Below are 13,043 nucleotides of genomic sequence, written 5' to 3'. Positions count from 1 at the left end.
AATCTACAAAGACATTTATGCAGAGGGAGAAGAACAATATTCTGGAATGGCCGCCACAGTCCCTCGACTTGAATATCATCGAAAAATCTATGGGATGATTTGCTTCAGAAACACAACTATAGTTTATATAAAAAAGCAACTGTGTAGCCATGGAGGCAGCCATTCAGTAGATAACAGATAAGTTCTGAAAAACTTCTTACTTATTGTTATCTGCTGTGTATACTGTGCCATTTCTCATTTTTCAGCTTTGAGTGTCTGCCCCCATGGCTAAACAGCAGCTTGTTTATATAAACTATACTTAAGTTCCTAAAGCAAACACATCAGTTTCACCAGTGCAGTACAAAAGTACATTATATTACCTTTACTTTAAGACATTTTCATTTTTTGGTGTTACTGTTCCATTAACACGTTTATCATATCATAACATATTCTGCAGTGCTGTACAATAAATGGATATATATTAGATTACATACAAAAATAACTAATCATTGATACAAGATGCAAAACATGCCCAGTACAAAAGAGCTTACAATCTAAAAGAGTTAAAAATATTGTGCATTCAGTTGTTAATGCCAATGTGTTACCTCAATGTGTGAGTAATGGTATGTGTGCATTACTATTTCTAGTTCTGAAAGGGGGAAAGCAGGACAATCTGGGAGTGTAATGACTAAGTGTTTTTGCTGTCAGGGGGTGACTGGGAGCCTAGTGTTGAGAGGTAGTTACTATTTTAAACAGGGTTGGCGGTTTTATAGCCAAATTGCGCAACTTTTAAAACTTTGGGCTAGTTTTGGGAGTTGCAACAGGTTTGGACTTTCAAAACCCACCCAGTTTTTTTTATGCAAATTAAACCCGTACTGCAGGAACTGGACTCTGGAGAGAATCTGAGATATTAGGTAGAGCGTGGCAGAGACAGAAGTACTGTGGACATATCCTCAGCGCCGGATTTCATTGATGGCCGCCCCTAGGCCGCGCAGTCCGACCAGGCGGCCGTACGGTCCTAGCGCCCACCTACACCTCCTCTTCCCAGCGCGCCGGCAAAAAAACGCCGGCGCAGCTGCTGTAATTGAATGGGGACGCACACATCCCCATAATGCGGCTGGGCGGCATGTCGCCCCTATTTTTTTGCCGCCCTAGGCCCAGGCCTATGTGGCCTTGCCGCAAATCCAGGCCTGCATATCCTGAGGTGATGGAAAGAGTCCACTGACTCATGGGCTGTTCATTGTTTGGCTGAGGGTGGGGGCAATAATATACAATGTGAGAGCTGCTGTAGCTTCTCCTGTAGTAAGGGACAGATATGGGGAGCAGCCATAGGGGATTCTTTTAGGATTTACTGTGTATTGATGCTGCCCCCATCCCCATGTTAAAAGTCTACAGGGTTTGATAGATGCACTGCTTTATGTATATGTACAACTATAGTGGGATACATGTGTTTATTTCTATGCACATACAGTCATATGAAAAAGTTTGGGAACCCCTGTCAGCCTGCATAATAATTTACCACACTTTCAATAAAAAAGATAACAGTGGTATGTCTTTCATTTCCCAGGAACATCTGAGTACTGGGGTGTTTTCTAAACAAAGATTTTAGTGAAGCAGTATTCAGTTGTATGAAATGAAATCAAATGTAAAAAACTGGCTGTGCAAAAAATTGGGTACCCTTGTAATTGTGCTAGTTTGAATGCATGTAACGGCTTAATAATGATTACTGGCAACACCAAATTGGTTGGATTAGCTAATTAAGCCTTGAACTTCATATGCAGGTGTGTCCAATCACAGAAAAGGTATTTAAGGTGCACAATTGCAAGTTGTGCTTCTGTTTGACTCTCCTCTGAAGAGTGACAGCATGGGATCCTCAAAGCAACTCTAAAAAGATATGAAAACAAAGATTGTTCAGTATTGTGGTTTAGGGGAAGGCTACAAAAAGCTATCTCAGAGGTTTAAACTGTCAGTTTCAACTGTAAGGAATGTAATCAGGAAATGGAAGGCCACAGGCACAGTTGCTGTAAAACCCAGGTCTGGGAGGCCAAGAAAAATACAGGAGAGGCATATGCGGAGGATTGTGAGAATGGTTACAGACAAACCAAAGATTACCTCCAAAGACCTGCAAGAACATTTTGCTGCAAATGATGTATCTGTACATCTTTCTACAATTCAGCACAATTTGCACAAAGAACATCTGTATGGCATGGTGATGAGAAAGAAGCCCTTTCTGCACTCATGCCACAAACAGAGTCGCTTGTTTTATGCAAAAGATGGATATTCCAACAAGACAATGACCCTAAACACACTTTGAAATCTACAAAGACATTTATGCAGAAAGAGAAGTACAATATTCTGGAATGGCCGTCACAGTCCCCCAACTTGAATATTATCGAAAAATCTATGGGATGATTTGAAGCAGCCTGTCCATGTTGGGCAGTCATCAAATTTAACTGAACTGGAGAGATTTTGTATGGACAATGGTCAAAAATACCATCATCCAGAATCCAGACACTCATTAAAGGCTATAGGAGGCGTCTAGAGGCTGTTACATTTGCAAAAGGAGACTCAACTAAGTATTGATGTAATATCTCTGTTGGGGTGCCCAAATTTATGCACCCGTCTAATTTTGTTATGATGCCTATTGCATATTTTCTGTTAATCCAATAAACGTTATGTCACTGTTTCCATACGGCATGTTATATATTAAAAAGAAGCTGCTACTTTGAAAGCTCAGCCAATGATAAACAAAATTCCAAAGAATTAAGAGGGGTTTCCAAACGTTTTCATATGACTGTACCTGTCTGCTTTTATAGGCTGGGATTGTGATGATTTCTCCTAGTGCATTTATTTTGCTTAATTTTATTTAGATTTTTCAGTGTACAAATTGGGCTTTTTTTGGGCTACTTTTAAAATGGCTTTTGGCTACTTTTTGATTAGTTTTTTGATAGTCTTTGGCTGGTTTTGAAATGTAAACCTTGGCAAAACCCTGATTTTAAGGGTCAGGGCACACAGGCAGAGTCAGGGAGATTAGTTGCCTGGCAACTAATCTCTCTTCTTTGGGGCGACTAATCTCTGAACTGCCTTCTCGCCGGCTAAGATGTAAATTGACAGAGGGATGGCACTCGACGCGATTCGTTTTCCGAGGAAACTTGGGCGACTTCGGAAAACGAATCGTGCCGAGTGCCATCCCTCCGGTGGTTTACATTTTAGCCGGTGGGAAGGCAGTTTGGGGAGATAAGAAGATTTGGAGATTTATTGTCGGGCGTCTAATCTCCCCGAATCTGACTGTGTGCCCTGACCCTAAAGCTGGCCATAGACGCAACGATCCGATCGTCGGAGTCCCGACATTTTTCGTCCAGCGGAGATCGGTCATTTGGTCGATCGGACAGGTTAGAAAATTTCTGTCGCCTGCCGATAATATCTCTGCATGTATTGCCGATTGTACGATTTTCAGAGGGAGACTGTCACTAACTTTATCAGACATAACTATCATACGATTGCTGTCAAAACATTGGCTGATCTATTCTTTTACTACTTTATTTTATCGGAATGTTAAAGCTGGCCATAGGAATCGAGGATTCGTACGATATTCGGACCGTGTGTGGAGTCCCGACATTTTTCGTCCGGTGGAGATCGGTCGTTTGGTCGATCGGACAGGTTAGAAAATTTCTGACGGCTGCCGATAATATCTCTGCAAGTATTGCCAATCGTTCGATTTTCAGAGGGAGACTGTCACTAGCTTTAACTATCGTACGATTGCTGAACATCGGCTGATCTGTTCTTACAACCTTATATTTGATCTGAATGGTAAGACTTTGATCTTTATGGTTAGTGGCAGATAGGTAGATGGGGAAGTCCGATCGTACATTGATTCGTACGATCGGATCTCTGCGTTTATGGCCAGCTTTAGACTTTGATCTGAATGGTTAGTGGAGATGGGAAAGTCCGATCGTACGTTGATTCGTATAATCAGATCTTTGCGTCTGTGGCCAGCTTAAACACCGCATGGAGTTGTACAGCGCTGCTGCCTCATATGTAGGAATGCTCCAGTCTGAACATATCATTATCATCATCATTTATTTATATAGCGCTGTCAAGATACGCAGTGCTTACATATCCCTCTCACTAATTATAAGAATAAAAATGCTAGTTTGAATTGACGAAGCCCCCCCCCCTTTTAATCAACGTCCCTGCTCCCCCCAAGTAACCTAACATCCCTCATCACTCCATTTAGCCATTCCTCCCAAATATCTGCCTCTCTCCTGTAATTTTCATCCTTCTACCGTTTCCCTTTCCGCCTCTCTGTCTCTCAAGCAGCTTCTGCCTGCCTCCTTCGGCTCTCCCCTCCTTCCCTTTCACCCCCTCCCTCACACGGCGCAGTCCCTTCCCAAGCTCCATTGCGGACGCTGTTAGGCCTGCGCCATATTGGGCAGCCCGAGCACAGGAGTAGAATACACAGCATCTCTATCGCAAGCATCGGGCGCTCGGAGCAGGCCGGGCACAGGGTACGGCGAGACGGTGAGTGCGGCCATTGGCTGCTATGAGCTGTGTGTGTCGGGAGCCGCGGCTGTACCTGCTCTCTGATACACTTACTGTACGGCAGGAACAGCACAATGGGGGACGCGCACAGCAACAATCATTGTCTGTAATTGTGTAACATTGTTGTTGCCCTTTAACCGACTAGTAAGGACTCGGTTACATCGGCACCACCTTGTACAAGCAGGTGAAACAGCAACAATGAATGTGGGCTACGGGGCTCCAGCAGCTGTGCATTGGACTGTACCACCAGTGGGGGGGGGGGGGAAATATACAACAACAACATCGTTTTGGTATCAGAGCTGGAGGATTGTACAAATCCAGGTGCAAAGGCATTATCTGAATAATGTGAGGCGCCAGTGTGTAACCTACACTCACGTACACTCATGTCTGGGATCATTTAATGACCCAACTGTGCAAAGTGACATTTAGGGCACAAATCAGCATGTTTTTTCCTCCCCCACAGTGTAGCATGTTTCTTCTTAATCCCAGTGTAATTGTGTCAGGGTGCATTGACTTTTGGTTGAATCGTGTGCAATGCATTGACATGTAACTGTACTTTACATACGCTGTATACTGCATGTCTGTACTCTGACCGCAGTGGGAACCCTGGAGTTGCTGCAGCATTTGAGGTGCTACAAGGTGTCTCAGCATTGTGCACAATTTGTCTGGAACAGTAACCGTATACGATACTTTAATATATAGCGTCAGTTCTGCAATTGTTGTCGTTAGGGTTCCCGCCTGGCCGGTTAGAATGATGGTTGAACCCAATGTTATATATATGTATGTGTATGTATATATATATGTATGTGTATATATATATATATAATATATATATATATATATATATATATATATATATATATATATATATATATAATATGTCCTGTATCTGGAGGGCTTGCTCTGCATTGAATCCATTCTTTGCTTTAGAAACGTATGTAATTTTTTATATGCGAGTAGGCTACTGGGTAACGCCAGCTGGAGAGCCAAAGGCTGGAACATTCACGAGTGATGTAGGACATTATTCAAACAGGTGCAAATTGCTACCAGTTTAATATTCCATAAATAAACAATTATATAAACAGGCCAGGTAATGAGAGCTGTTGATTGGCTGTTATGGACTACCAGAAATGGAACAAACCTTCCATTCCCCATATATATTCTAATGAGCCTATTGATACAACCCCCAGTGTTGGTTGGCATTACCACCAGGTCCAGATTTCCCCAGTGTCCATCGGAGCAGTTGTTCATCAGAAGAGGCAGAATGGAGATGTAAGTGCAGGAGCACTTGAGCGCCTTATGAATTGCATCAGCATGCATTTTCTGTTGAGTCCATTTTTGAGCTTCCAAGGTGTGTTAATAAATGACCTCTTGTATATTTAGGCCAATGAAGCTAAAATGCAGTATGCGCCTTCTGTATTACAGCATTAGTTTGAGTTGTTTTAAATAATCACAAATGTAAACTTATTTTTGTCAACTTTTAGAAATGGCGCAAGCAGTGCAGACCAACGGTGCCCAGCCGCTGAGCAAGACATGGGAGCTCAGTCTGTATGAGCTGCAGAGGACACCACAGGTAAATCAGCACTGACTGTGTTCTGCTTGTTTAGAACTTCATTAGCTCTCCCTAATGTGCCTGTTGTGTGCCTTTATGAATAGGAAGCAATAACCGACGGGCTGGAAATTGTGGTATCCCCTCGAAGTCTGCACAGTGAACTTATGTGTCCCATTTGCTTGGACATGCTGAAGAACACAATGACAACGAAAGAGTGCTTGCATCGATTTTGTGCTGACTGCATCATAACAGCCCTCAGAAGTGGGTAAGTCAAGGACTGCAGGATATTTTGGTTTGGTTTTCAGCAAATCCAAGGAAATAACCTCTGACATACATTTGCTGATTAGCAGAGGAGGTCCAATGATTCAGGGTCACTCCTCTGTTACTCAAACAGCCCCATATGCCATAACCCTAATGGAAGAAATACAGTAACAGTCATTTCCCTTTGGATTGAGTGAAGAAGATGCATCAGTAAAGTCTAATCCATCTGTAACTTCATTCAATGCTGCAGCAAATGACATTACATAAAGCCAGGCAATAAATGTCACAAGATGACTATAGCATCTCGGCAGAGCCACTTTATTGTTAAACCCAATCTAATTATGAGTTATATATAGCAAATATGCTATTATGTTGCTTTGTTATTATGCAAATAAATATAACATTTACCTGTTTCCTGTATTGTGATTCCATCATCAACTTTGTCTATACCACTTACCTCTGGATAAATAAGCCCTTGTTTGTTTTATTATGAAAGTAAAATATACATTTTTTTAAAATGTGTTGTTTCTTTCTTTTTTTTTCCCACAGAAACAAAGAGTGCCCTACTTGTAGGAAGAAGCTAGTTTCCAAAAGATCACTACGGCCAGATCCGAACTTTGATGCTCTAATAAGCAAAATCTATCCAAGTCGGGACGAGTATGAAGCTCACCAGGAGAGAGTTTTAGCCAGGATTAATAAGCATAACAACCAGCAGGCTCTCAGTCACAGTATTGAGGAAGGATTGAAGATACAAGCCTTGAACAGGTAAAAAGCATGTGGGCTGATAGAGAGTGTGCAGCCAAAGAGAGTGCATTGCAGGAATAGGCCAAAGGACCAACCGATTGGATCACCAATGTTTAAAGTGTTCTATTTGGGTCTTTGTCTCAACCCTACACACAACTTCTGCAGTATGGGGAGATGCATTGTCAGAAAACTTGATCCGTGCAGCAATAAGTTTCCCATATTCTCTGCATGTTAGTGCCCAGCACAGATAAGGTGGTCTTTAGGGTGAAGATACACTGTTAATAGTAGCAGCTACTGGTCACTTATCACAAAAGTGATAATTGGCTTTGCTAAGACCCCGCGTGTGTTTTAGCAGAGGCAATTCTCAGTATTGTCTGTGGCAGGGTATTTTTGTAGCTGCTACTAGTAGCTTAGGAGCTACTAGTAGCAACTACCTGTCGTGGCTAAAAAATGGCCAAAAAATACCGTGCCTTAAACAATACTGAAACTTGCCTCTGCTAAAAGCACACAGTGTCTTAGCAAAGCCAATTATCATTTTTTTGTAGCCATGTCTATTAGCTGCTACTAGTAGCTGTGTGTGCCTTCACCCTTAAATGGATATGGTTCGATTCCAACCCACTGTGTGTTATCAATGGCCAGGATCACTTGTTCGATAAGCAGAATGATTGGCCTTTTTCAGATGGGTTCGACCGAATCCTTCTGCCTGGCCGAACCGAATCCTAATTTGCATGTGCAAATTAGGGGTGGGAAGGGAAATCGCATGACTTTTTATCACAAAACAAGGAAGTAAAAAATGTTTTCCCCTTCCCACCCGAATTAGGATTCGGATTTGGTTCGGTATTCGGCCGAATCTTTCGTGAAGGATTCAGGGGTTCGGTTGAATCCAAAATAGTGGATTCGGTGCATCCCTGCTTCATTCCAATGATCAGCTAACATGTAACCTCACTGAAAATGAGCAGCCAGGGCCCTGGTAATTGACTTCTTTTTTTTTTTTTTTTCACAGGTTACCAAGAGGTAAAAAGCAACAGGTAGAAAACGGGAGTGGAGCTGAAGACAATGCGGACAGTTCCCATTGCAGTAACGCTTCTGTTCATAGTAACCAGGAAGCAGGGCCCAGTAACAAGAGAACCAAAACATCAGATGATTCAGGGCTAGAGCTGGACACAAACAATGAGACTGCATCCATGGATTCTGTTTTGGATGGAGCAAGTGAGATTGAGTTGGTCTTCAGACCTCACCCAACACTGATGGAAAAAGATGACAGTGCACAGACTCGGTAAGTGTGTTTATGTTAATCTAAAAGCCAAATGACTTGTGAAATGTCCACTATTTATAAATAGGCCTTTAAGTAATGATCACTGTTGATGAATTGAGCTTATAAAATCGATTTTGCATTCTATTTATACTACATGCAAAATGGGTGAACTTGAATTAGACTTAACTTGAATGATATATATGCCAAATGGCTCTACTTGAATATATGAGTTTCTTTCATTCATGGAGCTAGGCTTGAGCTTTTCCATTATATCAGATGTGCTTGCCAGACCAAGGCTTTTTCTAAGATATAAAATTTTGAGATCACAGTAAGATTGAGAACAATGAAGTCATATGCAAGGCTGAAATTGATACTGAAATTGAACTCCAAGCCAGAGAAATTAACCCATTGTGAAATAATATAAATTTCCTTCTTAATATAGTTTTGACAAGTTCTAAATGAAAATAAAATCGTACTGCCGATTCTTCATATCTCTTAAGATCAGTCAAGCTTTAATATTATAGATGCATTATTTGGACTCTTGTTTGCTAAAACATTGTTTATAACTACACAGATACATAAAGACTTCAGGTAATGCCACAGTGGATCACTTATCAAAATATTTAGCTGTGAGGTTGGCCTTGGAAGAGTTTCGAAGCAAAGGAGAGAACAATGAGATGAGCCTCAGTGCTGCGAGCGAGAAACAGTACACTATTTACATTGCTACAGCAAATGGACAATTTACCGTAAGTATTACTGACTCTACCCTATGTGAAAACACAAACTACATACGGGAATGAGTCTGCCTTTTTAGGTGACTGAAAAGGAAAACAGGAATATATCTTCATCAGTAGGAGGTACAAATTTCAAAAGAAGACAACCCCCTAGCGAGTAATGATATTTGGCCCCATGTAGTCTGTGCCAAAGTATATATTTTTAACCTGGGACTTGTTTTTTTCTTGTTATTGCATTTAAAACCCACAATAAAGCACATGCATTGTTTAAAGGTGTGGTTCACCTTTAAGTTAACTTTTAATATGTTAGAGAATGGTCAATTCTAAGCAACTTTTTATTTGGTTTTAATTTTTTATAGTTTTTTAATTATTTGCTTTCTTCTTCTGACCCTTAACATCTTTCAAATGGGGCACACTGACCCCATCGAAAAACAAATGCTCTGTAAGGCTACAAATGTATTGTTATTGCTACTTTCTATTACTCATGTTTTTATTCAGCCCTTCTGCTATTCAAATTCCAGTCTCTTATTCAAATCAATGCCTGGTTGCTATGGTAATTTGGACCCTAGCTACCAAATTGCTGAAATTGCAATGTGGAGAGTTGCTGATTAAAAGCCACAAATAATAAAACATTAAAACCAATTGCAATTTGTCTTAGAATACCACTCTCTCATACTAAAAGTTAACTCAGTTGCACAACCCCTTTAATGTGCCCATACACAGGCAAACATTGGCTGTTGATCCCTTAGCTGCAACGCTCAAAGGTCCATTTATCAAAGGTCGGATTTCGAATTAATGTGATGTTTTTTAATTCAAATATACTCACAATTCAACTGGAAGGTTATTAAGAAAAAAAATCAAATGTCTAATGGTTCCAATCCGAAAATCCAACCATATTTGATATTCGTTTCATATTTGAATTTTTTTTTGAAAAAAAACCTTGAATGTCAGGAAGGCTATTAACATCTCCAAAAGGCTCAAGGGATCTCTGCCATTGACTTGTAAATGAACCCTGCAGGTTTAAGGTGGCGAATATTCGAATTAGGACTGTTTCCATGGTCGAGGTGTGATAAATCTCACATTCGAATTTAAATTCGAATAGGGGGATTAAAATCGGTGAATTTTAAAACTCGAAAATTCTTATTTACTATTCAAACCTTAATATATCCGCCCCTGGCTGTTGAGTTCCAAACTGAAAGTAACGTTGGCACAATTAGCATGGAGTTTTTATGGGTGATCAGAGGCACCATGTGCAATACCAAGAGTGCAAAGGATCACTGCACCAGAGGCCTCCCCTTTAGACTAGAGGAACAACATTTTCATTTGAAGCAGTGTAGGTGTAGGTAAGAGTCTCTAGCAGTATTCTTTTTCTAGCTGTTGTGCTTTACTAGAAATTCTCTATAGCAGACAATAGTTAAAGTCTTCCTAGGACAATTCTTTACTATGATAGTAAAGGTATATGCAAAACATAGTTGATTTGTTTAGCATTGATAATTGCAAACCGTTTCTTTAAGAGATTGTTGCCTTTTTATAGGATGGGTAGGTATAATCTGTGGCCTTCCAGCTGTTGTACTTTACCATGCAGCATGCTTTCGCTGTGCTTGAACATATCGCCGGAGGTCTGTGTATTAATCATTTGTGTAATAATATGTGCTAGTAAACTTAGAAACAGAACAGGAAAGCAAAAACACTGGCACTGACACAGCTCTAGTGTTCTGTTAACAACTCCTGTCTGGTTTAAAATGCACACTAACGGGATATCTTCTTCATAGGTGCTGAATGGTTCATTCTCCTTGGAACTAGTCAGTGAGAAATACTGGAAGGTAAACAAACCAATGGAATTATACTACGCACCCACCAAGGAGCACAAATAATGAGTTGGACCTTCCTTTTTGTAAGCAGATTTGTTATATTCAGAACTCACTTGTAAACAACGCACTTTTTAAAACCAAGTGTAACCAGTTCCACCCATGGATAATAACTATTTTTACCACCACCACGTACAAGCTCTTTTTTTGCAGTTTTTCATTATAGTGCTTAAAGGTAAGCTTTTTAGCAGCAACCAGAACAAATCAGAGGTGTATCGAATCTGTAATAGAGGGAATATCTGGGTGGTTTGATGGGGGAGTGGTGATAAGTAGCAAGCTGACCCACCCATGACCCAATTGAGGTTATATATATATATATATATATATATATATATATATATATATATATATATATATATATATATATATATATATATATATATATATATATATATATATATATATATATGAAAAACAGTCCACTGGCGGCCTGGGTGCTTATTTAAAAAAAAATCCAAAGTATATAGCAAGAAAAAACCGCACTGCTCAGGACTTATAATAATTAAAAAAACCATTTTATTGGCACATACTGACGTTTCGGCGGCTGCTGCTGCACAAAGCTTTGAAAAAGGCTGTACATCAGTATGTGCTAATAAAATGTTTTTTTTAATTATTATAAGTCCTGAGCAGTGCGTTTTTTTTCTTGCTCTATATATATATATATATTATATATATATATATATTATATATATATATATTATATATATTATATATATTATATATATATATATATATATATATATATATAATATGTGTGTGTGTGGTGCATTCAACCAATTACCAGTTCTTAGATGCAGGATTTGCTGTGTCCCATGTACATCTTTCAAGGATCCTTTTACTAGTAAGTGCATAACCTTGATAGATTCCAATCAGTAATATTTCAGAAATCGTCACGTTTATTAAAGGAATTGTGTACAAAGAAACTTTTTTTTTTTTTTTTTTATCTCATTGCCAATTCATTGTTGTTGAATTTTTTTGAGTACTTTTAGTAATTACATTATATACTCCTACTAGTGGTATAATTATAAACAGAAATGCATCCACTTTGGGTGATCTGGTGGGTGACCTGGAGCCCAGGTTCTGATGGCTAACCCTGCTGTCTTTTGTTAAAGCTTTGGTACTAAAATTCATTTTCTTGATAGACCTCTCGCTTCCACGCAAGAGTCATTAGAATTAACCAAGAATATTGAATGTCGTTGAATCTGATGAAAACAGGGAGTGTAAGCTTGCTACATTAATATCTGTACAGTGCAACATGTATTTATACTTCAATTTCCTGTAGGCATGTCAATGTTTGTGTCTATATTTCTGGTTCTAGTTGGCAGCAAAGGCAAACTTAACTAGATGACTTGCGTGAATAATCCTTATGCTACAGGAGACTTCTTTGTTTTGTAAATAAAATATTTTCAGTTTAAAAATCTCTGCTTTGAGTTTGGGTTCTTGCTATTAAAATTCCTAAAGTCCTTCATGAAGCAATTCAGATGTGTTTGCAAAAGGTTGCATTATACATTGGCTTGGCCAATCAGTCGGGCAGACTGAGACATCCAATTGGCACAGAAAAAATAAACTCAAATGATTCTTAGGGTGCTCTACTTTCATCTCACACGTAGGCTATTTGGCTTTGGAGTAAGTGTGTGTGTGTGTGTGTGTGTGTGTGTGTGTGTACATATGTGACTGTGGCAGGAAAAATACACAACTCCACTGGGGCATGACTTAAAGGCAATGATAAACATCCAATGTAAAGCTCTGTATATCAACACTGTTTAAATAAATGGGAATAGCTCCACCTTAGACTTTTGGTTTGTGAATGTATTTATTTACTTGAAACCACGGGCCGGTGCTATTATAAGCAGAAAACTGTACCGGCCCGTGGTTATACCAGCAGTCACCACAGAGCATTTCTCTTCCGGCTTCTTCTCACGGCTTTCGCATGCACATAAGAGTGAAAAGTTGAACTTTAAGTATAAATTTGACTTCTTCATTCTACTGCCCATGCGTCTGCCCCGGGAAATTTGAAGACAGTAGAAGCCGGAATAGAAACGCTCCTTGGTGCTCGCTGGAATAACCCCCGGGCTGGTACAGTTTTCTGCTGATAGGAGCACCGGCCT

The 13,043-nt window shown here is 39.8% G+C and overlaps 1 protein-coding gene across 4 annotated transcripts; it reads left to right on the top strand.

Annotated features, from left to right (window-relative positions):
* Window positions 1–4,283: 4,283 nt before the first annotated feature.
* On the top strand, window positions 4,284–12,353 carry rnf2.L (ring finger protein 2 L homeolog). 4 transcript variants are annotated; one of them, NM_001112849.1, is given in 8 exon segments: window positions 4,418–4,500; window positions 6,006–6,094; window positions 6,178–6,338; window positions 6,884–7,099; window positions 8,082–8,354; window positions 8,908–9,079; window positions 10,840–11,240; window positions 11,283–12,353. In NM_001112849.1, coding segments are annotated over 6 exon segments (1,011 nt in total). In that variant the 5' UTR covers window positions 4,418–4,500; window positions 6,006–6,007; the 3' UTR covers window positions 10,942–11,240; window positions 11,283–12,353.
* Window positions 12,354–13,043: the final 690 nt, after the last annotated feature.

Source organism: Xenopus laevis, chromosome 4L (assembly GCF_017654675.1).
Source record: "Xenopus laevis strain J_2021 chromosome 4L, Xenopus_laevis_v10.1, whole genome shotgun sequence".
In the NCBI taxonomy this organism is placed as follows: domain Eukaryota; kingdom Metazoa; phylum Chordata; class Amphibia; order Anura; family Pipidae; genus Xenopus; species Xenopus laevis.
The sequence above is the reverse complement of the archived record's forward strand: the minus strand, read 5'-3'. Positions and strand labels throughout refer to the sequence as shown.

Bases quoted from the DNA above. Each gene is read 5' to 3' on its own strand.
- rnf2.L (XM_041589074.1), top strand. From the start codon at position 6,008: ATGGCGCAAGCAGTGCAGACCAACGGTGCCCAGCCGCTGAGCAAGACA. The intron at 6,339-6,883 runs GTAAGTCAAGGA...TTTTTCCCACAG, and splicing joins ATAACAGCCCTCAGAAGTGG to AAACAAAGAGTGCCCTACTT. The intron at 9,080-10,839 runs GTAAGTATTACT...TCTTCTTCATAG, and splicing joins CAGCAAATGGACAATTTACC to GTGCTGAATGGTTCATTCTC.